The sequence below is a fragment of the Monodon monoceros genome, unplaced genomic scaffold, assembly GCF_005190385.1.
Source record: "Monodon monoceros isolate NGI ecotype Baffin Bay Population unplaced genomic scaffold, NGI_Narwhal_1 Super_Scaffold_21, whole genome shotgun sequence".
In the NCBI taxonomy this organism is placed as follows: domain Eukaryota; kingdom Metazoa; phylum Chordata; class Mammalia; order Artiodactyla; family Monodontidae; genus Monodon; species Monodon monoceros.
In genome coordinates, this window is record NW_021703778.1 from 162,632,256 (window position 1) to 162,656,338 (window position 24,083).

Below are 24,083 nucleotides of genomic sequence, written 5' to 3' on the forward strand. Positions count from 1 at the left end.
AACAAAATCCGTGAGTCCAACGCACGCCTTGTTGGAGGTTAGTGTCTGTCTCCGGAAAAATGCATGGTCCTCCTGGCTTTGGTTCTAACCACACGCCTCCTGTCTGCTGAGCCTTGCTGCCTCTTTGGTGAGGGTGTGTGTGGCTGGTGTGCATTTGTTCGTGTTTGTGCCATTAACTCTTGCTTAGGTTTGCTCTCGACTACTCCTGGTTACCCTGTTATCCAGGAAGGACACTCACCGCGAGCCGGTGACCCGTGGAGACGGATGGGCATATCCGCCTTGATAGCCCCTTGGAGGGGAAAGCCCCGCTGCTTCTGTGTGCTGTGTTCTGGAGTGCTTCTGTTTCTGGACCCTCTGGGGCTCTGGAATTAAATGTCAAACCCCCCAGGACTCGAGCTTGGAGCATGTTTGGGAAGGCGGCAGGGCAGGTCTGGGCACTGGGGAGATTGGTTCTTCAGCCTCATGAGTGGAAGCAAAGGGTCAGAGAGAGTGGCCTCCCTGCTGGAGGGTGCTGGTTTTACTGGAGACACTGGGCTCGGCCAGCAGCTCTCCGTGCACCCCCCGCAAGCAGGCTTCTCCTGGGTCTCAGTTGCCTCGCCCAGGGCGTGTGAGCCAGATCTTTGACCTCACTGCCTACCTCATGGAGAACAAATTTGGAAGCATCCTTTTGTGCCAGGTGGCGATGGTTCCTCTAAGACAGAGCAGGTGGCCTCATGGGAAGTTTAGAGCCGGTGCTGTCTGGTGCCTCCCAGCATTTTCCATTCCAGGGGGCCCTTGTCAATTTGTAAAGTTTTGTCTGAGCCTCTGTAAACAGTGGGAAAGAAAGATCCTCTCAGAGTCAGGGGTGAGAGGTGGCAGGAATCCTGTCCACTTTGTAGGCGGGCTGCCCTGTGAGGCTTAGATGACGAACTGAAAGACCCTTGCAATTAGCCAAGACTGGGCCCCAGAAGAGAGGGGCATCGATTGGCGGAGGGGCTGGCAGTGGAGATGGGGGAGTGGTCCTGTAACAGGGGGACTTTGGGGTTCTGTCCAGTGCTTGCAGGCGGTTCAGACCCAGTGGCCCACTTGACTAAGGGGATGAGCTGCAGCCAGGCTTCCAGGCGGCTACCAGTTGCTGAGACCATAGCCCAAGAAGTCTGCACCGAGAGGGGAAGTCAGTCGCCCCAGCCCTTGGGTTTGGCCCCGGGGGATCTCAGCACTAATCATGGCTTTGTGCTCAATATAGTGAAGGAGGAGCCGCGGTACAGCAAAAACCCAGTGGTGATGGTGGATGAGGTCATGAGCTCCAGCCCTCCCAAGTTCACCTTCCCAGAAGCAGGCTTACGCGTAATGATCACCAATAAGTTTGGGCCCAGGACTCGTCTGCGCATGGCCAGCAGGATCATAATTAACGAGGTGAGTTTGCTTCAAGGACCATGAGACCATGAGAGCGAGTGGCCTCGGATGGGTTCTGGCAGTATGAGGAGGCCCTGGCTTGTCAGCACACTTTCTGGTGTTGGGCCTGGGGTGTCCTCTGCCAGGCTGGCATTTATCACCGCACCTGTTGAAGGAAGGAAGCCCAAACCTCACGCACAGGCAGCAAATGGTCTTATCGGGAAGGATTTTAAGGCAGGTAGCAATCAAACACCATGCCTGCCATGTTCTGCTAAGTATTTTGTCAAGTACTAGAGTAAAACTAATTGGAGAAAGGCTCGTCTGAAGTATGGATTGTTTATTTTAACTGTTATTCAGGGCAAAAAAAGAATGAATACACACCTGTTCTCTATGAGTAGAGCAACTCTAGAAGGAAACTGAGAAACCTATAGAAACCTTCTGGTTTGTCTCTCTCAGCATGTGGATCCGTCACCTCCTTTGTGTTGTAACCTATGCCTCTTTTTTTTTTTTTTTTTTTTTTTTTTTTTGCGGTACGCGGGCCTCTCACTGTTGTGGCCTCTCCCGTTGCGGAGCACAGGCTCCGGACGCGCAGGCTCAGCGGCCATGGCTCATGGGCCCGGCCGCTCCGCGGCATGTGGGATCTTCCCGGACCGGGGCGCAAACCCGTGTCGCCTGCATCGGCAGGCACACTCTCAACCACTGCGCCACCAGGGAAGCCCAGCCTATGCCTCTTTTAATGCAACCTCATAGCTGTAGATTTTTTTTCAAGTATAATTCTCTATTGATTCCTATTAAGCTCGAGTCGTGACCCCCTCCCATTGTTACCATTCATGTTCCTACTGAGTCACGTCCCACCTCCTTACAATTCTGCCCTTGCACAGCTGTTTGGGGGTTTTGTTTGTTTGTTTTTGTTTTGTTTTTAATAAGGATGACCTTTCATTTCACTCTTTTTTGGGAGCAAAATATTATGCCTCCATGTCTGACCCTGAGTCTCAGATGTAGATCACTTTGCTCTTTTTGGTGGGCTAAATGTTGTGGACACACGTGCAGGAAAAAAAGTTTTAAATTTCCACTCAACCCTAGACTTCATGATTTAGGAGTCCCTGCCTAAAACCAACATGAAGGCAGTTAATGGTCAATTCCTCTTTCTTTTGGAAAAATAACATGCCTCCATTTTAAGTAATAATGACTTTTTCCCCCCTCCTTTTGCTTCCATTAACCACAAGGATAAGTGTTAGGCACACAGTTGTGGAGTATTGCCTTGGGGACATGTTTACTGACTCTTGGTCTCTTGCTGAAGTAACTGGGAAGGATATATGTGTCCATGAGTGATGATCGTTACCCACAAGACCTAAAGCTGATCCATAAATTTTTTTTAAATTTTTTATTTTTTTGTGGTACGAGGGCCTCTCACTGTCGTGGCCTCTCCCGTTGCAGAGTCAGGACGCGCAGGTTCAGCGGCCATGGCTCACGGGCCCAGCCGCTCCGCGGCACGTGGGATCTTCCCGGACCGGGGCACGAACCCGTGTCCCCTGCATCGGCAGGCGGACTCTCAACCACTGCGCCACCAGGGAAGCCCCATAAATATTTTTAATGGGAGCCAAACAAAGATGAGCTGTGCAAAGGCAAACAGATTCTTGGGAGCATGAAAACCTGTTGATTTCTTGAAATGTGGCCTCTACGTTTCCCTGGTTTCGTAGAAACCCACAGACTTGGCGAGCAAAGTCAGCTTCTGCTTGGGTAGAAAGGAGGCAGACTTGGTCAGTAGCTACAAGGAGATGGGGGAGGGAAGGGGACGGGTCGGTTCAGAGCACACCCATTTCACGTGGCGAAAGACTTAGACAGCAGAGGCCTTCCGAATGGCCACTAACACAATCAGGATGCTCAACATCATTCGTTGTTAGGGAAATGCAGATTAAAACCACCATTAGATACCACCGCCCATCCACCAGAATGGCTAAAATGAAAAGGATTGACAGTATCAAACGTTGACCAGGATGGGAAGCAACTGAAATTGTAATCCGTTGTTGGTGTGAGTGTAAAATGGTTCAACTTGCACCTACCTTATGACCTAGCAATCCCGCTCCTAGATAAATACCCAGGAGAAATGAGCGCATATGTCCACAAAAAGATGTGTACACAAATGTTCATGGCATTCTTCATGATAACCAAAAAGGGGAAATAACCTAAATGCCCATCAACAAGCAAAGGATACGTTGTGTGTTATTCACAGGATGGACTACTATACAGCCCTGAAAAATATCAAGTGACTGCTGTGTGCAGCAACATGGATGAACCTCACAGATATTCAGCTGAGTGAGAGAAGCCAGACATAATATATACTCTTTGAATCCATTTATAGGAAGCTCAAGTTCAGGAAAAACTAATTGATGTTTATAAAAGTCAGAATGGAGTTACCTTGGTTACCCCTGGAGAGAGGGGACCCTAAAGGAGTCTTTGGAGGGGCTGGAAATGTTCTATATCTTGATGTGAACCATCACTGGGCTGTTGGACACATAATATAAATGCACTTTTTGTGTGGAAAAAAATTTTTTTAAACTATGCAAAGTCTCTCCTGTGTGACTGTCTTCAGGTGGTTTATGACCATCTACTGGGGGATGCAGAATGATTGCTGTCATCCAGTGACATGGGATGGGTTGTCAGGTTGGCGCTAAGAAGAGGAGGCCCAGGGCTCTGACTGATACCCTCGCTGGTGTTGGTCCAAGTGGAAATGAGCAAACTTAGCTGGATTCCAAAGTCCCTGGGCCATTTTTCAGGCAAACCCATCTCCAGGGGCGTCGTTCTCGAAACCCTTAAGGGCCGCCACATGGGAGGAACAAAGCAACAGGGCGACACTTTGTCACACGCCTGGGTGTCTGTCTTGCCTCCTGTCCACACAGAGGCAGAGGCTGATCAACTCGGCAAACGGTGTGAGCAGCAAGCCACTTCAGAACGGGAGACACGAGAGCATCGAGAACGGGAACATTCCTGTGGAAAACCCTGCAGCGCTGCAACAGGAGCGGGAGCAGCCGCCGCCACCCCCAGAGCCAGAGCTGGTCGAGGCCGCTTTCCTGTCCCCCTTCTCCATGCCCGGTGAGTTCGGGGGCGGGGGGGGCTCCCGGGCTACACTGCTGGGGGCTCCGAGGGTCCAACCCCGGGTCTTCAGGATGGAGAGTTGGACCCATGAGGGCGGGGGAGGCTGGTGGGAAGGGTGGGCATTAAGTCACTCGGCGAACACCTCCTAAGTGCTGAACTGTGGGTTAGAGCTGCACTGGGATGCAGGCACTGCCCAGGGTTGGGGAGCCTGTGTGCCAGACGGCCGGCCGGATGGAGACTTGGGAAGTGCCAGTAACCCCTAGTGACTGCGCTCAAATGCCCAGGGCATCGAGGCTTTCCCATGCAGTAAGAAAAACAGCCATGCATGTTATTTTTATGGGCACGCTCAGACTCTCCAGCCCTTCCAGCACGGGCAGGCTGTTTTGCCCATGCGTTGTACATTTGCTGGGACAGGATATTCTAAGGCCATAAATGACCTTTAGACAGTTACACCTTATCTATTTGATGACATCTCCTACCTATAAATAAGTCAGAACAGGCGTGACTCTGCCCCCAGCCCTGAGTGTCCTCCCATCTCATTGGATGGGCCCAGTGTCATCTGACTGCCAGCTCCGTGCTGACCTCACCTCTGCTGCATCCACACTGGCCTCCTCACTGTCCTTCCCAGAACGTAGCAGGTGTGCTCCTGCCCCAGGACCTTTGCACTTGCCCTTTGCTGGAATGCGCTTTCCCCAGTTATCTATATGGCTCCTTTCCTCACCTTCTTCAGGTCTCTGCAGAAACGTCACCTTCTTGGTGTGGCCTTCCCTGACCACTCTAATTTAAGTATTTTATCTATTTGGTTACCTTGTGTCTCCCCAGCTAAAATATCAGCTCCCTGCTGGCTGAGATCTTTGTCTGTTTCATTCACTGTATCCCCAATGCCCAAGCCCGACACATAGTAGGTGCTTAGTAGATACCCGTCAAATGAATGAATTCAGGAGTTCGTGTGTGAGAGGATCCCCAGACACACCCAGTCTGTCTTCATCTTTAACCAAACTCCTCTGCAGTCCACGATGGGAAATGAAGGCCTGAACTCTTTGGCCTTATCTCAGAGGTTTTTTCTTGGTGTCCTGCCATCCTGAGAGGCAGCAGAATTCCAAATTTTCAAGTCCAGAACTTGATGTTTTTCTGAAAAGAATTCTATGTTTTTAACATCAGGCTTACAGACCGCACCTGATTTGGGACATGGCTTTGGGGGGGGTAGAGGGGAAAGGCTGCCCCAGCCCCTCGTCCCCATCTTTATGGGGACACTCCTGCTTCCCAAATAGATGGTGTGGGCCCTCCTGGACTGGGATACTGTGCCACCATGCTTCATCTGGAAAATATAGGTTCTATTTGCAGTCACAGGGCTTCCTCGGAGTTTCTGGATTAGAGTCTCCAGAGCATCCTGAGCACAGCTACCTGGGGGCTCTTCTCCAAATGCAGGGCCTGGTTCCCAAACCCAGATAGTCCAAGGACTGGAAAATGGCCTGGGAACCTTCATTTTCAAACCTTCTCAAGGGGATTCCTGGGGCCTAGGCCAGGTTAGGAATTGCTGCTCCTGGTCAGCACCTCCTAGCCTTCTTTCACATTAAGGGAAGACCCAGAAAGTGGAATGTATTTCCCCCACTGAGGTCACAGAGGGGCCCAGCCCAGGGGTTGGGTCCTCCCCAGGGCCCCCTCTGCTGACCAGAGGGCTGAGGGATCTGTATCTCGGCCTGCCTCTAAGACATCCCTGGCACGTCGGCCCACCTTCCGGAACACTCTGTGGGAGCAAAGGTCATGCTCAGCCAGCTAGTCTGGTGGGCTAAGGGTGAACTGTCTTTGGGTGGGAGCTTGGCCCCTGGGGCTGGGGCTGGGACACTGAGGGAGGGAGGGGTGGTCTTCTGCAGATCCTGGAAACCTGTATCAGATCATCCGTTTAGATATGCAGGAAAAAGAAGCTTTCTGTGGGGTGGAATCCTGGGAGGGAGGTGTGTCCACCCAGAGGAGAGCCTGCTCCAGGGCTGATGGACCAGGACGGGCCTGCCCCACCTAGTGTTTCTTACTTCTGTGGTCCTGAGAGGTCTGGACACAGTCCCCTGGGTACTGCAGATAGCCTCGAGCCATCACATCACCAGCCGAGTCCACGTGGGGCTGTAATCACCAGTGGGGTTTCAGTTCCTCAGGACCTGGACACCAGATGCCAGGGAGGCCTGGAGTATGGCCACAGAGAGGGAGATGCATCCGTTGTCCAGGAAACAGCCTACCTTGCTGGGGAGTCGAACTGAGAAGGGGCTACTATTCAGGGTGTTCTGTTCTCCAGCCCCAGGAGGCGGATGCAATCCCCATTTTACAGACATGCGGCCCGATGGGGCCACCGTCCCCACCACCCTGTACTGCCGGTTCGTCTGGATCCTGGTCCTGACGCTGCTCATAGACCAAGGCTCTGTGGGAAACCAGGGAAGGGACGTGCCCTTTTTGGTAGCTGCTATTCTATAAAGTGAGGCAGCCCCATGTAAGGGCAACTCATCTTTCCATTTCCTTGAAAACTTGAGTTTGGCAGGACTTTGTGGGGTGGCCCCAGAGCCAACTACCTCCTCCCCTTGTCCTGCTGCCAGGATCTGATGCTCCTTAGAGAATTGGCTTATGGGAAATCGGGTCTAGCTCCCTGCAGGGACTCTGGGCAGGTCACCTCCCGGGGCGGGCGGCGGTGCTTATAATGCTGCTCTCTTGCAAAGGCCAGGACCAGGTCCCTGCCCCCATGAGCCCTTCCCCAGGGAGCTCTGCCCTTCCTGGTGGGCAGGGGCTTCCTGTTGAAGTTGGTTCCACATTCCTCTTCAAGCCAAGGGCTCCAGGACGTTCCCCTGGGCCGGCCCGCAGCAGAGCCAAGTGCTGTGAGCTTCTGCCCAGCGCTTGCCTCTCCTCGCCCTCAGGAACAGGCCGGGGCTTCCTGTGTCCCTGCGGAAAGCTCCCTTTGTGTCCCTGCGGAAGTGTTCCAGGTGTTGCCCTGGGAAACCACAAGTGACTTCCTCTCCACCTCCTCCTCCCCCCTCAATGTGAGGAGCAGGGGTGGGAACAGAGTCGTGTGGCTGCCGCCCGTTTAGGTGTGTACGGCAGCCGAGGGAAATCGAGGCTGGTGTGGACAGAGGCTTACAGGAATTTAGAGCCAGTGGATGGGACACAGCACTGTGAGAAATTCCGAGTATCCAGCCCTCCGTCCACCCACTCGCCCTCCTCATCTTTTCAGCTCATCTCCGGTTGTGGCATCACAATCATCTGGGGCTGTAGGGAGGCCCTGGGGGGCTTTCGGGGTGGATGGAGCTCGTGTTCTCCTAAACTGGACCCCAGGAAGGAAGCGTGGGGCCAGGGAAGGGGTAAGGGGGTGGGGCACTGGGAAGAGGGCAGAATCCGTCCCTCTGGTCGGCTAGGAACCAGCGTGGCTGCACGTGTCAAGGAGTGACCCCAGGCCATCTGGTGTGCAGCTCTTCTGCAGGGTCGGGGACAGGCTGGGAGGCAGGCTCTGGAGTCCAGAAGTCCTGGGCTCGAATCTCGGTTCTGCCACTCACCAGTGCCCTGGCCCCGGGCAAGCTGCTTCACCTCCTAAACCTCGGTTCCTCATCCACAAAATGGGCCGATGGCATTTGGGTCTCTGTAAATAAGCTAAGTAAGTAAGATAGATCTTTAGACACTGCCTCTGTGCACTGTGTGACACATGGGTGCTCAGTAAATGTTCATTTGGGTCACAGTGTGCTTTAGTCTCATGGTTTCTGTTATACCTAGCTTCGCATGCCCTCCCCTGCTTGGACCATAAACAATGTTCTAGAAAGGTCACGGGTGCCAGAATCCCTGGAGGCCTGGTGCTGTGCTCATCCCCAGGGTCAGGGAGAGGGAATTAGTCTCTGCTAGGTGCCTCCTATGTGCTGGGCCCTGGGTTTCAGGCACTTTTCAGACAAGAGGATTTTTTTTTAATAGATTTATTTATTTATTCATTTATTTAATTTTTGGCTGCGTTAGGTCTTCGCTGCTGCACGCGGGTTTTCTCTAGCTGCTGAGAGCAGGAGCTACTCTTCATTTTAGTGCGCGGGCTTCTCATTGCAGTGGCTTCTCTTGTTGCGGAGCACAGGCTCTAGGTGCGTGGACTCCAGTAGTTGTGGCATGTGGGCTCAGTCGTTGTGGCTCGCGGGCTCTAGAATGCAGCCTCAGTAGTTGTGGCGCACGGACTTAGTTGCTCCACGCCATGTGGGATCTTCCCGGACCAGGGTTCGAACCTGTGTCCCCTTCACTGGCAGGCGGATTCTTAACCACTGTGCCACCAGGGAAGCCCCAAGAGGATTGTTTTAGTCGGTAAATATTTGGGTACCAGACTGTGTGGGCCTTGGGGATCCAGGTGGGAACAGGACAGCCATGGAGCCTGCCCTCTGGGACCTTCCAGGCTTGCAGGGTAAATCTGAGCAGATAATTGCATGATACACTTTGTGTAGCATCTCCTGCCCTCACCACACAGCTGAAGGGTAGGTGAGGTGGAAACGCCAGCCGCGGCCCCCTGGGCTCTGCCCACCCACATGAGGCGTCACTGGGCTTGTGAACCAGAGCCAGGGGCACCCAGCCCCAGCCTGCATCTGGTGCCCACCCGGTCTGATGCTGGATTTATATCGACACCGGGCGCAGCCATGCTGTTCCTACTCTGAACCACAGAGGCTGGTAATCGGGCCTCCTGGGCCAGCTGTTGGTTGTGGGAGAGGAAAAGGAGAAGGAGCTCTTCCTCCCGTGGAAACTGTGGGCTGCGGCCCAGGCACTACCCTGCAGTGGCCGGCCGGTGACCCTGAGCCCCAGCCCGGCTGGGGAAAGCCCTTAGTACAGGCTGTTTGTGGCTGACGTACAGTCTGAGACGTCCTCCTGCCCTGTGGGCCACACCCTTGCCCTCCAGCTGGACTCCTCCTGCCCCCATAAGGGTAAAGAAATCACATCTTGTGTTCTGGGGTGCTGGCGCTTGTGTCCACCATTATTATAGTGACCACATCTAATTGGGGACTTGCTGTATGTCCGGCATTGAGTGAAAAATAGGGAATTCTTACAGGGCTCTTATGGGGCTTCTGTGTGCCATGCCCTGCTCTAAGAGCCTTACACGTATTCCCTCATTTAATCCTCACGACAACACGTGAGGTGGGGGCGATGGTCATCTCCATCTTATGGAGAAGGAAAGGGAAGCACAGAGAGGTTAAGTGACTTTCCCACAGTCACCCAGCTACTAAGTGGAGAGCAGGTTTCCAAACTGGGCAGCCCTGACTAACCACTGCCTCTTTGTACTGTGCACTTACATTCAGTCCTCGCAGCTGCTTTGTGAGGGAGGCATTATCATTATCCCCATTTTACAGAGAGGGAAACTGAGGCTCGGAGAGGCTGTGGGACTCCCCAAGTCAGACAACCATCATGTGGGGAACCACCCTTCCACCCTGTGCCCCTTGAGCTAGGGACGCCATCCCGAGCCAGTCTACTTGGGAGCGGAAGCCCAGGCCCTGGGAGGTTCTTGAACGGTAACAGGCAGTAAAGCTTATTATTGAGCACTTGCGGTGAGCCAGGCAGGGTGCTTCACGCAGATGAACTCACTGAGTCCTCCGGACAACCCTGGAAGGTGGGTACTGTTATTATCCCCATTTCCCAAGTGAAGAAACTGAGGCTCAGAGAGGTTTAGTTGCCCAAGATCACACAGGAGGAAAGGGCAGAGCCAGGATTTGCACACTGACATTCTGACCCCAGATGTGCTGAAGGGACAGCACTGTAGCCCAACCAGGGGATTCTTTCAACTCCTTCCTTTGGAGCCCGTGAGAAAATGCTTGCCTCCGCCTGGGGTGTCTTCTAGCTTCTGCACAGGTGCCAAAGAACTTGAGTCTGTGTTGAGCAAACCAAGTTGAACTGAGTTGAATTATGGGCCTTTGGGACCTGGCATGCGTTCTTCAGGCCTCGGATGGCACAGCTAAACCTTTTCTTCCTTTAGCAGCACAAAACTCGGTGCAAGCCATCTGAAGGTTTCGGGAAGCTTCTAGGGCTTCTTCTCCCCACCCCAGCCCCATCTTCTACATAGCACTGACAGAGCCGTGCTGACGGGGAAGAGAGAGGTCTGCTTAGTCTCTCTGAGCCCAGTAAGGGATACTGCAGAAACGGAGCTCTAGAAAACTCTGGGCCCTATTCTTTCTTCTTAGCCGCTCGGCACATCTGGGAACACAGAGGAGAAGCTGCTGGTGCCGTGGGCTCATGTACATGTGAAATTCCACACACGGTTCCCGTCTGCTCCAGGCCCCCAGAGACACACGGCACGTTATGGTGGAAATGATCTTGTTTTTGCCTCGGTCGCGGGGGCCACCAGAGAAATCACACATTCGGTAGATTGTCCTGTAAGTCAAGGTCAGGATTTCAAAGAAATGCCCTTGTCAGTCACTGTGGAGCGCTGAGGTGTCAGTTCACACCTAATTAGAACAGACACTGGCTGAGCACTGTTATTTTTTAATATAACAACTTTATTGGAGTGTAATTTATTTACCCTTATGTTCATACCTTTGAAGTATACAGTTGAGTGATTTTTAGTCTACTCACGAAGTTGTGTAGCCATCATTACCGCAATCAGTTTTCTTTAGCACCCAAAAGGAGCCCCCTACCTATTAGCAGTTATTCTCCATCCTTCCCCCATCTCCTGGCAAATGCTACTACTCTCCTTTGTCTCTTTGTATTTATCTATTCTGGACATTTTATATAAATGGAATCATCCAATAAGTGGCCTTTTGTGTCTGCCTTCTTAGCGTGATGTTTTCAAGGTTCATCCGCGTTGTGGCACGTGTCGGTCCTTCATTCCTTTTTATGGCTGAATAATATTCCATTGTATGGATGTACCACATTTCTCCATTCATCAGTGGATGGACATTTGTATTATTTTCCCTTTCTGGTGATGAGTGGTTTATACAAACAGCTACTAAAGCATAGTAGGGAAAGGGGGGGTCTGTTTCTATTTTTTAATCTAAATGAAAGTGATTTTCCTCTGAAATCTCTGTGGTTAACAACAAATGGTCTCTGAATACTAGAGTTAAAAGGGATTTTGGGAATTTTAGACCTTCTTATATTCCAAAGCAGGAAACTGAGGGGAAGGGGCTTGCCCAAGGGGCGGTCTTGACCAGACAGAGCTGGGCATCTGGACCACCTGCCCAAGAATCTGCTCTGTGATGACCCTGCAGCCAGGCCCGTGCAGTGCAAGCTGGGAAGTGAAGGGGCCCAGGACCCACCATGCACCAGGCGTGTGCTGGGGTCCTGAGGTCACACAAGCTCCCTTTGAGATAGAAGGAGACCTTTTTTTTTTTCCCATAAGGATATAGGGGTGTGTTATGGATCCCACGAGCAGGGAAGCAGCTGGACTCCCCCAGGGGCCAGACTCGGGACCTCCGTGAGTGTTGCGGCTCTTGTCTTCATTTCTCCACACCTGCCTGTCTCGTTCTGCTCTTTGGCTGCAGACCGGCTTTTCTCAAATTCACTGTCAGTGCACACGGCAGATGGTGGCCTCACACTGGCCCCAGACTGACTCCTGCCAGGTCCTTCTTCCCTAACTTGGTTCACTGGTGTTGCATCTGAATTCCAGAGTCCTAAGAGAGAGAGAAAATGCTACAGTCCCAGAGGTCAGGGGCCCACCCCTGGTCAGAAGCTGTCCTCGCCAACATGGGTTTGGTGGCCCCCGGGAGGGTGGGTTAGAGGGAAGAAGGGCTGAGCCCACGTGCCTGCACCCCTTGTAGGTGCCTCCAGCTTCATCAGGACATCATGGACGGAACCCATCTCAGATGCAGGAGAAATTGATAGATGTAGGTCCCTTACGCAGTGGTGGGAAGGACACTCCTGGCTGGGCACCAGCAGTGACTCCCACTGAACCACTGCCACCACGCCAGGATTGGGGAGGTGGGGAGCTGGGATGCACCAAAATGTTCAAGAACTCACCGTCAGAACTGTGACCCAGGGACCACGAGGCTGCTGCCGCAGCTGATCTCCAGCACCCCAGCACCACGCAGTGGACACGGGGCTGCTGGTCCAGCCTGAGGGACCATCTCTGATTCCCACTCAGCTAGCACCTGGGCACGGACGTGCTACTGCAGCAGGACTAACATCCCCAGAGCCCTGCTTAACAGTGGTGCATCTAAAGCAGCAGAAAGGCAGCCCGGCCCCACCTCAACTCTGCTTTTCAAAGGGACCCAATTTGAGTCCAGAACTTCAGCTGCAAGGGAGTCTGGGAAATGCCTCTGCAGACGCAGTAGGAGGAAGTTGGCCTGGGGAATGCTGAGGACCCACTCAGCGTGTCCACCCCCGTGGGAGCTGCAGCGAAGCGTGGAGAGAAGCAGTACAGCCAATCTTAGCTGATGACTTACGCCAGAGCAGCTCTAGCGAGGGACTCGTGTGGCTTCCAAGCTCCTAGTGAAACAGAAGAGGGGACAGGGCCCCGACCTGTAGCTTGGCAGACACATCCTTCATGGAGCCCCAGCCCTGCACTGTGCTTCACACCTTATATTTGGTGCTTAGATTCTGCACACAGCCCTGCTGGGTGGCTCATGTGGTCCCCGTTTCCCGGGGGAGGAAACGGGGGCTCAGGAAGCTGGACACAGGTGAGTAGGGGCCACGGGCAGGGCTGGTACCGCAGGCCTGCCTGACCCCCGAAGTGCCGTCCTCGGCCTGGTCCCAGTGTCGACTTTGGCCAAGAGGGCCCCCAAGCTGGAGCACCTGCTCTGGAGTGCAGGGGGTGGCCAGCTGCTGGGTCTGCGTGGTTTGTAAGCACCTGGAGCCCACAGCCCGGCCCTGAATGTTTGCTGGATGTTTAAAGCGAGCGTGCCTGCCAGCGCGTGGACCAGCAAGCGTTCTTCACTTCGTTGGTGTTCGTGGGACCAGCGGCCTCTGTTTCACCCTCCCCGGGGCCTCCAGATTCAAGGTGCGGCCTTCAGAGGCGGGACAATGAGCTCTGTGCTTTTTGCCTTTTTTTAGTCTCCCCACAGATCCTTGGAGTGGGTGAGGCGGGGCAGTTATCACCTCACAGACAAGGACAAAAGGAGGCTCAGAGAGGTTGAGGGTCCACCTGCTGCCACACAGTTGAGAGTGACAGGACGGAACAGCTCTCTTCGGCCCCAAGCCTTGGGATTCCTGAGGTGGAGTGCAAAGCTGGCCATAGCTTGGGATCATCGTTAGAATCAGGGAGTCGATGCACCGACCCCAGCTCTGGGACGCACTTACATCCAGTCCCAGAGCTGGACGTGATAGGGGCTGTGGACACGTACGCGGAGCTGGGGTAAGGGTGCCTGGGAGCTGCACCAACCGAGGGAACTCTGGGCCCAGCTTCTCTGTTGACTGGGAGGTCCTGGTCTGTTTGTCTGATCTGTCCCCCTCTCCTGTGTGGGAGGATGCTTCTTGGGGAAGCACGAACAGGGTTCCAGAGGCTGAACCGTGTTACCTGAGTGTGCGGTGTGAGGGGGAGACTGGGCCAAGGGCGCATCCCTGGGGAAGGGCTCTCTCAGCCCCCGCAAGCTCTCCAGGTCCCTGCACTGAGCTGCCAGGGCGTCTATTACCGGGCCTTTGGTCCCTGTGCACTCAGCCCTGACTGCCCACATCTCCGTGTCAGCCCTCAGCAGGGCCTGCCTTGCTGAAGCCTGTTTCCTCTCACATCCTCCCTTTCAGTCTTCTCCTTCCTCCCCAACTTCAGCTTGGCAGCTCGGTTTGATTACAGTCCTGACTCGTCTGCTTCCCATGGGGCCCCTCCTTGCCCCTCTAATGCCTTCAGGGTCAAAAGGCATCCTCCAGGACTCAGGACAGTGTAATTAAGAGGCTTTGGTTTTGGACTTCTGGGTCTGCCACTTCCTAGCTGTGTGACCTTGGGCTAGATGGCTTACTTCTCTGAACCTGTTTTAGTCTTCATAAAACCACCCAACCCAGTGCTTGAGTAGTAGATACTCAGTAAGTGGAAGTTAATTAACCATTAATATCAACAAAAGCTAAAATTTGGTGCTTGCTCTGCATCAGGCGTTGTGCTAAATGTATCTCCCATGTTGGCTCACTTCAGTCTCACAATAGCACTGAGAGGTAGACAGTGAGCACAATGAAACTGTTGTTATCCCCATTTTGCAGGTTAGAAAACTGAGATACACAGAGGCTAAATATTTTTCCAAGGTCACCCAGGTAGAATATGCCAGAGCTGGTATTTGAAGCTGCAATCTAGCTACCATTAACCCTGGGGCTTCTGTGCCCCTCAAAGACCAATCAATTTAATGGTAAGTCTAAATTTAAGGATAAAACAGAAGTATATTAAAAGTAACTAAGAATTATTGATTCTAAAGTTCATTAACCCCTAAGGAATAAGAAAACTTTAATGATTCCCCTTCTTAAGAGGATTTTTCTGTTTCAATCACAGCCATGAGCTAAAAGTATAAAGCTCTATGCTGACAGTCGACACCTCTGTCAGCCAGTGGGCAGTAAAAGGACTTCCACAGGCTTTGAAATCACAGGACTCAGAGGGCAGGCGAGCAGTATAGTACAGAGGACCCAGGATTTAAACTCTAAAGACCTGCATTCAAGTCCAGGTACTACCTCACACTTTGTGATGTTTACGTCACTGAATTTCACCAAACCTTAGCTTACTTACCTGTGAAATGGGGAGATATGAAAAATAGAGTGTTGACATGGAAAATAGAGTATTTGTGAAAACCACCTCCAAGATGTTTGAGGCACAACACAAATGTTGAATAATGATGAGGGGTCTGTTCATTAATCCAGCCTTGACAATGCTCCACCTTCACCTGCATCCCCTTGCCTCCCCACAAGGGCCAGACTAGAGGCCATTGGCTGGGAAAGCAGGGTCTATTTGTGACTCTGCCACTAATTTTCTGTGAGATTTGGGCAGTTCATTAACCTTCATGCATCTTGGTTTTCTTCTTTATAAACAGTTAAGCAAGTGAGATTTATCTCAGGAATGCAAAGCTGATTCAACTCATGAAGAACAATTAATGTAACACACTGTATTTTTAGACTAAAGGGTGAAAACCACATGATCATCTCAACAGACACAAAAAAGCATCTGTCAAAATCCAACACCCTTTCTTGATTTAAAAAAAAAAAAAACAAACAACAAACTAGGAATAGAAGCAGGTTTCCTCAATCTGATAAAGGGCATCTCCAAAAAAACCCAAAGCTAACGTCATACTTAATGGTGAAAGACCGAAGACTTTTCCCCCTAATATCAGGAACAAGACAGAGATGTCACTCTTTCCTCTTCTATTAAACATTGCGCTAGAGGTTCTGTCCAGGGTAAATAAGCAAGGAAAAATAAAAGGCATCCAATTTGGAAAGGAAGAAGTAAAGCTGTACTCACAGATGACATGATCTTATATATAGAAAATCCTAAGAAATCCACCCAAAAAACCCCACAACCCTATAAGAGTTAATAAATTTGCAGAATACAAGGTCAGTATACAAAATTCAATTGTATTTCTATACATTAACAATCTGAAGATGAAACTAAAATTTCATGTACAATGCCATCAGAAACAACAAAATACTTAGGGATAAATTTAACAAAGGTAGAACAAGATTTGTACACTGAAAACTATAAAATATTATTGAAAGAAATTAAGGAAGATTAAATAAATGGAAAGGCATCCTGAGTTCATGGGTTGGAAGACTTAAAATTTTTAAGATGGCAGTAGTCCTCAAGTTGATCTACAGATTCCATGCAATCTTTATCAAAATCCAAGCTAGCTTTTTTTTGCAGAAATTGACAAGCTGATTCTAAAATTCATATGGAAATGCAGGGGACCCAGAATAACCAAAACAATCTTGAACAAAGTTGAAGGACTTCCTGATTTCAAAACTTATTACGAAGATATAATAATCAAGACTGCCTGGTACTGGCATGAGATGGAATATATATCAATGGAATAGAATTGAGAGTCCAGAAATACACCCATACATTTAAGGTCAGTAATTCTTCATAAGGGTGCCAAGACAATTCAATGGGGGAAAAATAGTCTTTTCAACAAATGGTGGGCTTCCCTGGTGGAGCAGTGGTTGAGAGTCCGCCTGCCGATGCAGGGGACACGGGTTCGTGGCCCGGTCTGGGAAGATCCCACGTGCCGCGGAGCGGCTGGGCCTGTGAGACATGGCCGCTGAGCCTGCACGTCCGGAGCCTGTGCTCCGCAACAGGAGAGGCCACAACAGTGAGAGGCCCGCGTACCGCAAAAAAAAAAAAATGGTGCTAGGAAAATTAGATAGCCACATTTTTAAAAAGAAGTTGGACCCCTAATTCACACCATATACAAAAGTTAATATGAAACAGACTTAAATGTAGTAGCTCAATATATGAAACTCTTAGAAGAAAACATAGGAATACATATTTGTGACCTTGGATTAGACCATGGTTTCTTAAATATATCGAAAGCATAAGTAGCCAAAAAATAAAATTAAAAAAAAACATTTCATCAAAATTAAAAACTTCTGTGACTTCTAGGACACTATGAAGAAAGTGAAGAAACAACTGGAATGGGAGAAAACATTTGTAAATTATATTTCTGATAAAGATCTAGTATCTAGGATATATACAGAACTCTTAGAACTCAGCAGTATAAATGGGCAAGGCATCTGAGTCAACAATTCCCCAAAGAAGATTTACAAGCAGCCAGTAAGTCCATGGAAGATGCTCAACATTATTATGAGTCATCAGGGGAATGCAAATCAAAACCACAGTGAGATACCACTAATCACTCACTAGAATGGCTATAGTAAAAGACAACCCTAAAGTGTTGGCAAGGATGTGGATATATTGGAACCCTCGTATACTGCTGGTGGGAACGTAAAATGGTAAAGCCTCTTGGATACCAGGCTAGCAGGTCCTCAGAGTTAAACATAGAGTTACTATATGGTGCATCAACTCTACTCCTGGTTATATACTCAAGAGAAATGAAAACATACGTCCACACAAAAACTTGTCCACGCATGTTCATAGCAGCATTATTCATAGTGGCTAAAAAGTAGAAATAATCCAAATATCCAAGTGACGAACAGATTAAACAAAATATAGTATATTCGTATAATGGAATATTATTTGGCCATAAAAGGGAATGAGATACTCCTTCATGCTACATCATTAATGAACTTTGAAAACATTATGCTAAGTGAAAGAAGCCAGACACAAAAGGCCGCATGTTGATTCCACGTATATAGAATGTCCCGAATAGGCAAACTACAGTGATTGGCAGAGCTTGAGGGGAGGGGGAATGGGGAGTACTGCTAAAAGGGAGGGGGGTTTCTTTTCAGGGTCCTGAAAATCATCTGGAATTATGTAGTGATGGTTACACAGTTTTCTAGTATACCAAAACCCACCTAATTGTACACTTTAAAAGGGGTGAATTTTATGATATTTTAATTATCTCAGTTTTTAAGTGGAGTTAATCTAGAATGGTGGTTCTCAAAGGGGTGAGACAAGCAGCATCAGCATCTTAATTATCTCAGTATTTATTTTTTTAAATTTATTTTTGGCTGCGTTGGGTCTTCGTTGCTGTGCGCGGGCTTTCTCTAGTTGCGGCGAGCAGGGGCTACTCTTCATTGCGGTGTGTGGGCTCCTCACTGCAGTGGCTTCTCTCGTTGCAGAGCACAGGCTCTAGGCACGCGGGCTTCAGTAGTTGTGGTTCACGGGCTTCAGTCATTGTGGCACACGGACTTAGTTGCTCCGCGGCATGTGGGATCTTCCTGGACCAGGGCTTGAACCTGTGTCCCCTGCATTAGGCAGACGGATTCTTAACCACTAAGCCACTAGGGAAGCCCTGTCTCCGTTTTTAAATGGAGTTAATCTAGAATGGTGGTTCTCAAAGGGGCGAGACAAGCAGCATGAGCAGCATCTGGGAACTTGTTAGCAAATGCAAATTCTTGACCACCCCCCTCCGCCCCCAGCCCAGTTCCAGAGCTGCCAAATCATTAGCTCCAGGGGATTCTGAGTTACACTCAAGCTCGAGAACACTAGTCTTGGACCTATGCTCTCTAGATCATGTAAACACTCCTAGTTCCAGCGTCCATGAATATCTACATCATTTGGTGACACACACATCCCCACGTACCGCAGGTTAACCACTCTAGGTAGTTAACTATCCAAATTACTTTGTTTGAAGTTTTTCATTAGCAACTGCATCTGTTCTTATGTTTTTCCCTCCAGTATGATTAGCCATCTGTGTTGTTAGAGTTCATTTTAAAGATTTTTTTTCACATAATTAAATTGTAATTTCCTACTTCAGAAAAGAAATCTGAGAGTGGAAGAAACACCAGCAGCCCTTCTTTCATGCTTACATTTGCACATCAGTTGGCGTCCACGGGGAGCATCTCTCAGATGTCCCTGACATTGCACTTGAAGGGATGGCAGTTGGAACGGGGGCTGGAGGGGCTCCTGCTGGTGTCAGAGGAGTGTCCCTCAGGATAGACATTGTCCTGTAGCCCCCCAAACTCTATCACTTCACCCATTAATTAGTCCAGACTCTTAATGTTAGAGAAATCCAACTCAGGCTGGTTTAAGCCAAAGGGCCCGTAGTGGCAGATTCACTGAGAGAATCTACCTTCAGGCAAAGCTCAACATGGGGCTCAAATGGTTACAAGACCCTGGGACATCGCTCAGCAAGGTTTTCCCTGTATTGGCTTCACCCTCTGGCAGCTTGCCAAGGTGACCACCAGCCATCTAGGCTTACCTCCCATTGGATTAACCAGTGCACAAGTGGCGCCTCTGGCTGAGTTAAGGATTGCATTCGGCTGCATGTAACAGAAAATTCATGTGACAAAGGCTTCACCTCAAAGGATTTTTATCACATAAGAAGTCCTGAGGTGAGGGAGTCTCGTAGCTCTGTCATACCATTGGTGTCCCATTTCTGTTCTTCCATCCTTAGCAGGTGACTTTTGTCTTCAAGGTTGCCAAGTGGCTCCTGTGGCTTGTATGTTCATGTTCCAGGCAGGAACAAGGAGGAAGGACACAGGGCAGGAGACACGTGTCCCTAAGCCTGTCTCTTCTTATCAGGAAGATAGTCACCTTCCTGGAAACCCTACCATGTAGACTCTCATTACATCTCATTGTCCAGAACTGTCCATGGCCACTCCTACCTGCCAGGAAGCCTAGGAAATTAAGGTTTTTAGCTAGGAACCTACTGTCCAAAGCAAAATAGGGTTCTGTTAGTAAGGTGGAAGGGATAACAGATATTACAGACAGTGATTCCCAGCAAAATCCACACATGGGTCTCTAAATGGGTTATCCATCCAACCCCAAACCCATGTAAACCACTCAATGGCAAGGGTTGTTGATGTGTCCACTGGTGGATTCTCAGTACCTAGAATAGTGCCTAGCACTGAACACACTGAGTGTTTATGGAATGCATGATTAGCCAAGCTGGACTCAACACACCCACCCATAGAGCTAGGAAGTAGAGTCAGCCCTCCAAACCACATGGCTGATGTGGAATGGAGGGTTGGTTCCCTAAAGGAACATTAGCATGCTGTTACCAGGAGCGGGGTGTGGATGCTAGGCAGATAAGAGCAACGAATGCCCTGCCCAGCCCAGCATTGCTCGGGCTAGCCAATTCTTAGAGATAGCAAACTACCCACCAGAAGTACACTTTTCATATGCAGACTACCCCATCCGGAGCTCAGTACTCTGAATCGCTGGCCTCTGTCTGGCTCTCGCACTCCAGGAGGTACTAGTCCTTTGCCCTAATCACTGCAGGGTCAGCACCAGACGACTGGAGACAGCCCCTGTCCCCCAGAGCCCGCTGAAACTATTCAAACCAGCCAGTCCTAGGCCTGCTCACCCTGCCTTGCATTTGCTTGTGGAAACCACAATAAGTATTTCGGTGTCTGGTGTCTTACGGTGCCTCATTAAACAATGGAGACGCTGAAGACAGGTGGAAGGTGTGGGTGGGGTGGGGCCCAGCATGATCACTGTGGAAGTTTTCCACACTTGGACCATGACGCACAGTAATAAATATCTTACACACGCACACAGATATCTATAAAAAGGAAACAGAAGTCTTCAGAATAGTATTTAACTCGTTTACTGTAACTCTAATACTTTTTTTTTTCCTTTTTAAGGAAATGCTAGTTGCCACCCACTTAATTGATTTCACAGTCCGCTAATGGGTCTCATCTAACAGTTGGAAAACACAGCCATAGAGCAGGTCTGATGGAGCATTGTTTCTTAGGAAACAGTGGTGGGCCATGAGGCTTGCCAGCCGGGTGGGACCAGATCAGGGCAGATGTCCAAACCAGATTCAAAACCCATGCTAGACAAACAGACAAGCATCAGCTTCAGTTTGGTGTCTGTGAAAATAAATTATCCTTCTGCTGTGGCATTTGTATATATCTACAAAGGCGCTCCTGAGCATGTAAGTATCCAGGGTTACAATTCCTCAAAGTGGATTTTTCCCTTACATACAGTGTTTTAGGTCAATTCTGGAGATGCCCTAGGCCTTCCCTGGCGGCCTGGATGAATTGGGATGTGGGCTGAAATTTGGGACAGACTAATCAGGTAGGAAAACTTTCTGCTGTTTGTGCAAGGATTACAAGGTGCAGAAAGGTATATGTAGAGGAAGATCTGGGAAGACAGCTGCTTTTCTAGATGTAGCATCTAGGATGAACACATGAACGGATTTGCTGATTTCTAGCTAACCATATTCTCCTGATTCGTTATTATAAACAGGCTGGGTTGTTTTTTTTTCTTAGCAAATATGTTTTTAGTGACAGAAAGATTCAAGCACAGATTTACAGAGCTAGAACTGCTACTGCCAGCCTACTTTGCAATTTCTTTTTTTTATTGAGCTGTAATTTATAAACCATAAAATTCATACGAATAAAGTATACAGTTCAATGTTTTTCAGTATGTTCACAAAATTGTGCAACATCACCCTATAATTTCAGAAAATTTTCATTACCCGGAAAAGAAACTTCATACCCCTGAGCAATCACTCCCCCCCGTTCTCCACCTCTGCCATCCCCTGGCAACCACCAGTCTACTTTCTGTCTCTATGGATTTGCCTAGTCAGGACATTTCATATAAATGGAATCGTATAATATGTGACCTTTTGTGTCTGGCTTCTTTCATTTTGCACAGTGTTTTCTAGGTTCATCCATGTAGCATGTATCAATACTTCATTCCTTTTTATGAGTGAAAATTCCATTATCTTTATATAACTACATTTTGTTTATCCATTTATAACTTGATGGATATTTAGGTCGTTTCCACTTTGGGGCTATTATGAATAACGCTGCTATGAACACTTGAGTACAGGTTTTTGTGAGACATATTGAGGAATTGCCAAACTAATTTCCAAGAGCCTGGACCATTTTACATTTCCACCAGCAGGGTATAAGGGTGCCTATACTCCCACATCTTCACCAATACTTGTTATTATTTATCTTTTTTATTATCGTTATAATTGTGGGTCTGAAGTAGTTTTGATTTGCATTATCCTAATGACTAAAGATGATGAGCAACTTTTCACATGCTCATTGGCCATTTGTATATTTTCTTTGGAGAACTGTCTATTCAAATCCTTTGCCCATTTTTATTTTTCTTTTTAATTTTTAACTTTTATTTTTTTTTGGCTGCACCATGAGGCTTGCGGGATCTTAGTTCCCCAACCAGGGATCGAACCTGGGCCCCTGGCAGTGAAAGCGCCAAGTCCTGACCACCAGGGAGTTCCCCCTTTGCCCAGTTTTAAAATTGGGATTTTTTTTTTTATTTGTTGAGTTATGAATTCTTTATATATTCTTTTTTTTTAATTTATTTAATTTATTTATTTTGGGCTGTGTTGGGTCTTCGTTGCTGCATGGGGGCTTTCTCTAGTTGCAGCGAATGGGGGCTACTCTTCGTTGTGGTGCACGGGCTTTTCACTGCGGTGGCTTCTCTTGTTGCGGAGCACGGGCTCTAGGCGTATGGGCTTCAGTAGTTGTGGCACATGGGCTCAGTAGTTTTGGCTCATGGGTTCTAGAGCACAGGCTCAGTAGCTGTGGCACACGGTCTTAGTTGCTCCGTGGCATGTGGGATCTTCCCGGACCGGGGCTGGAACCCATGTCCCCTGAATTGGCAGGCGGATTCTTAACCACTGTGCCACCAGGGAAGTCCTCTTTAAATATTCTGAACACTAGATATTTTGAGTTAATTTTTGTATATGGTATGAGGTAGGGGTCAAATTTCATTCTTTTGCATATCTGTATACAGTTGTCCCAACACAATTTGCTAAAAAAATTACTATTTCCCTATTGAATTGTTTTGACACTGTTGTTAAATATCAATTCACCTTAAATGTATGGGTTTATTTCTGGACTGTAAATTCTGTTTCATTGTTCTATATATCCTTAGGCCAGTAGCACACACTCTCGATTACTGTAGCTCTGTAAGTAAGTTTTAAATTCAGAGCATGTAAGTTTTCCAACTTCATTATTTTTTCAAGATTGGTTTGGCTATTCTGGGTCTCTTGTATTGCCATATGAATATTAGAATTAGCTTGTCAGTTTCTGCAAAAATGTCAGCTGGGATTTTAGTAGGGATTGCACTGAATCTGTAGATCAGTTTGGGGAGTATTTCCATCTTAACAATATATATATATATATTTTTTTGGTGGGGGGGGTGGTACACGAGCCTCTCACTGTTGTGGCCTCTCCCGTTGCGGAGCACAGGCTCCGGACGCACAGGCTCAGCAGCCATGGCTCACGGGCCCAGCCGCTCTGCGGCATGTGGGATCTTCCTGGACCAGGGCACGAACCCGTGTCCCCTGCATTGGCAGGCAGACTCTCAACCACTGCGCCACCAGGGAAGCCCCATCTTAACAATATTAAGTCTTTCAATCCATGTACAAGATGTCTTTCCATTTATTTAAGTCTTCTTTAATTTCCTTCAACAATGTTTGTTAGTTTTCAGCATACTAACCTTCTGTTGTATTTATTCCTATGTATTCTATGTATTTTTTTCTTTTTGATGCTATTGTAAATGGAAATTGTTTTCTTAATTTCATGTTTTTGATGTTCATTGTTAGTGTGTAGAAATACAACTGAATTTTGCATATTGATCTTGTATCTTGCAGCTTGGCTGAATTTGTTTCTTAGTTCTAACAGTTTGTGTGTGTGTGTGTGTGTGTGTGTGTGTTCCTTAGAATGTTCTCTATACAAGATCATACCATCTACAAATAGGGATAGTTTTATGTCTTCCTTTACAATCTGAATGACGTTTACTTATTTTCCTTGTCTACTGTTCCTGGCTCAAACCTCCAAAACAATGTTGAATAGAAATGATAAGAGCAGATATCTTCATCTTGTTGAAGGCTTTCAGCCTTTCACCATTAAGTATGATGTTAGCTGTGGGGTTTTTATAGATGCCCTTTATCAGGCTAAGGAAATTTTCTATTCCTAGTTTGTTAAGGGTGTTGGATTTTGTCAAATGACTGTTTTGCCTCAATTGAGATGATCGTGCCATTTTGTCCTTTATTCTATTAATGTGGTGTATTGCATTGATTGAATTTCATATGTCAAACCAACCTTACATTCCTGGGATAAATCCCCCTTGGTCGTGGTATATAATCCTTTTTATGTGTTGCTGGATTCAGTTTGCCAGAATTTTGTTAAGG

The 24,083-nt window shown here is 48.7% G+C and overlaps 1 protein-coding gene across 2 annotated transcripts in view; it reads left to right on the top strand.

Annotated features, from left to right (window-relative positions):
- SLC24A4 (solute carrier family 24 member 4) overlaps window positions 1-24,083 on the top strand; it is a 173,427-nt gene that overhangs the window by 132,385 nt on the left and 16,959 nt on the right. For both annotated transcript variants that reach the window (XM_029237446.1, XM_029237447.1), the window contains exons 11-12: window positions 1,226-1,395; window positions 4,275-4,467. In XM_029237446.1, coding sequence (XP_029093279.1) covers window positions 1,226-1,395; window positions 4,275-4,467 — 363 coding nt within the window. The remainder of the gene's footprint in view (window positions 1-1,225; window positions 1,396-4,274; window positions 4,468-24,083) is intronic.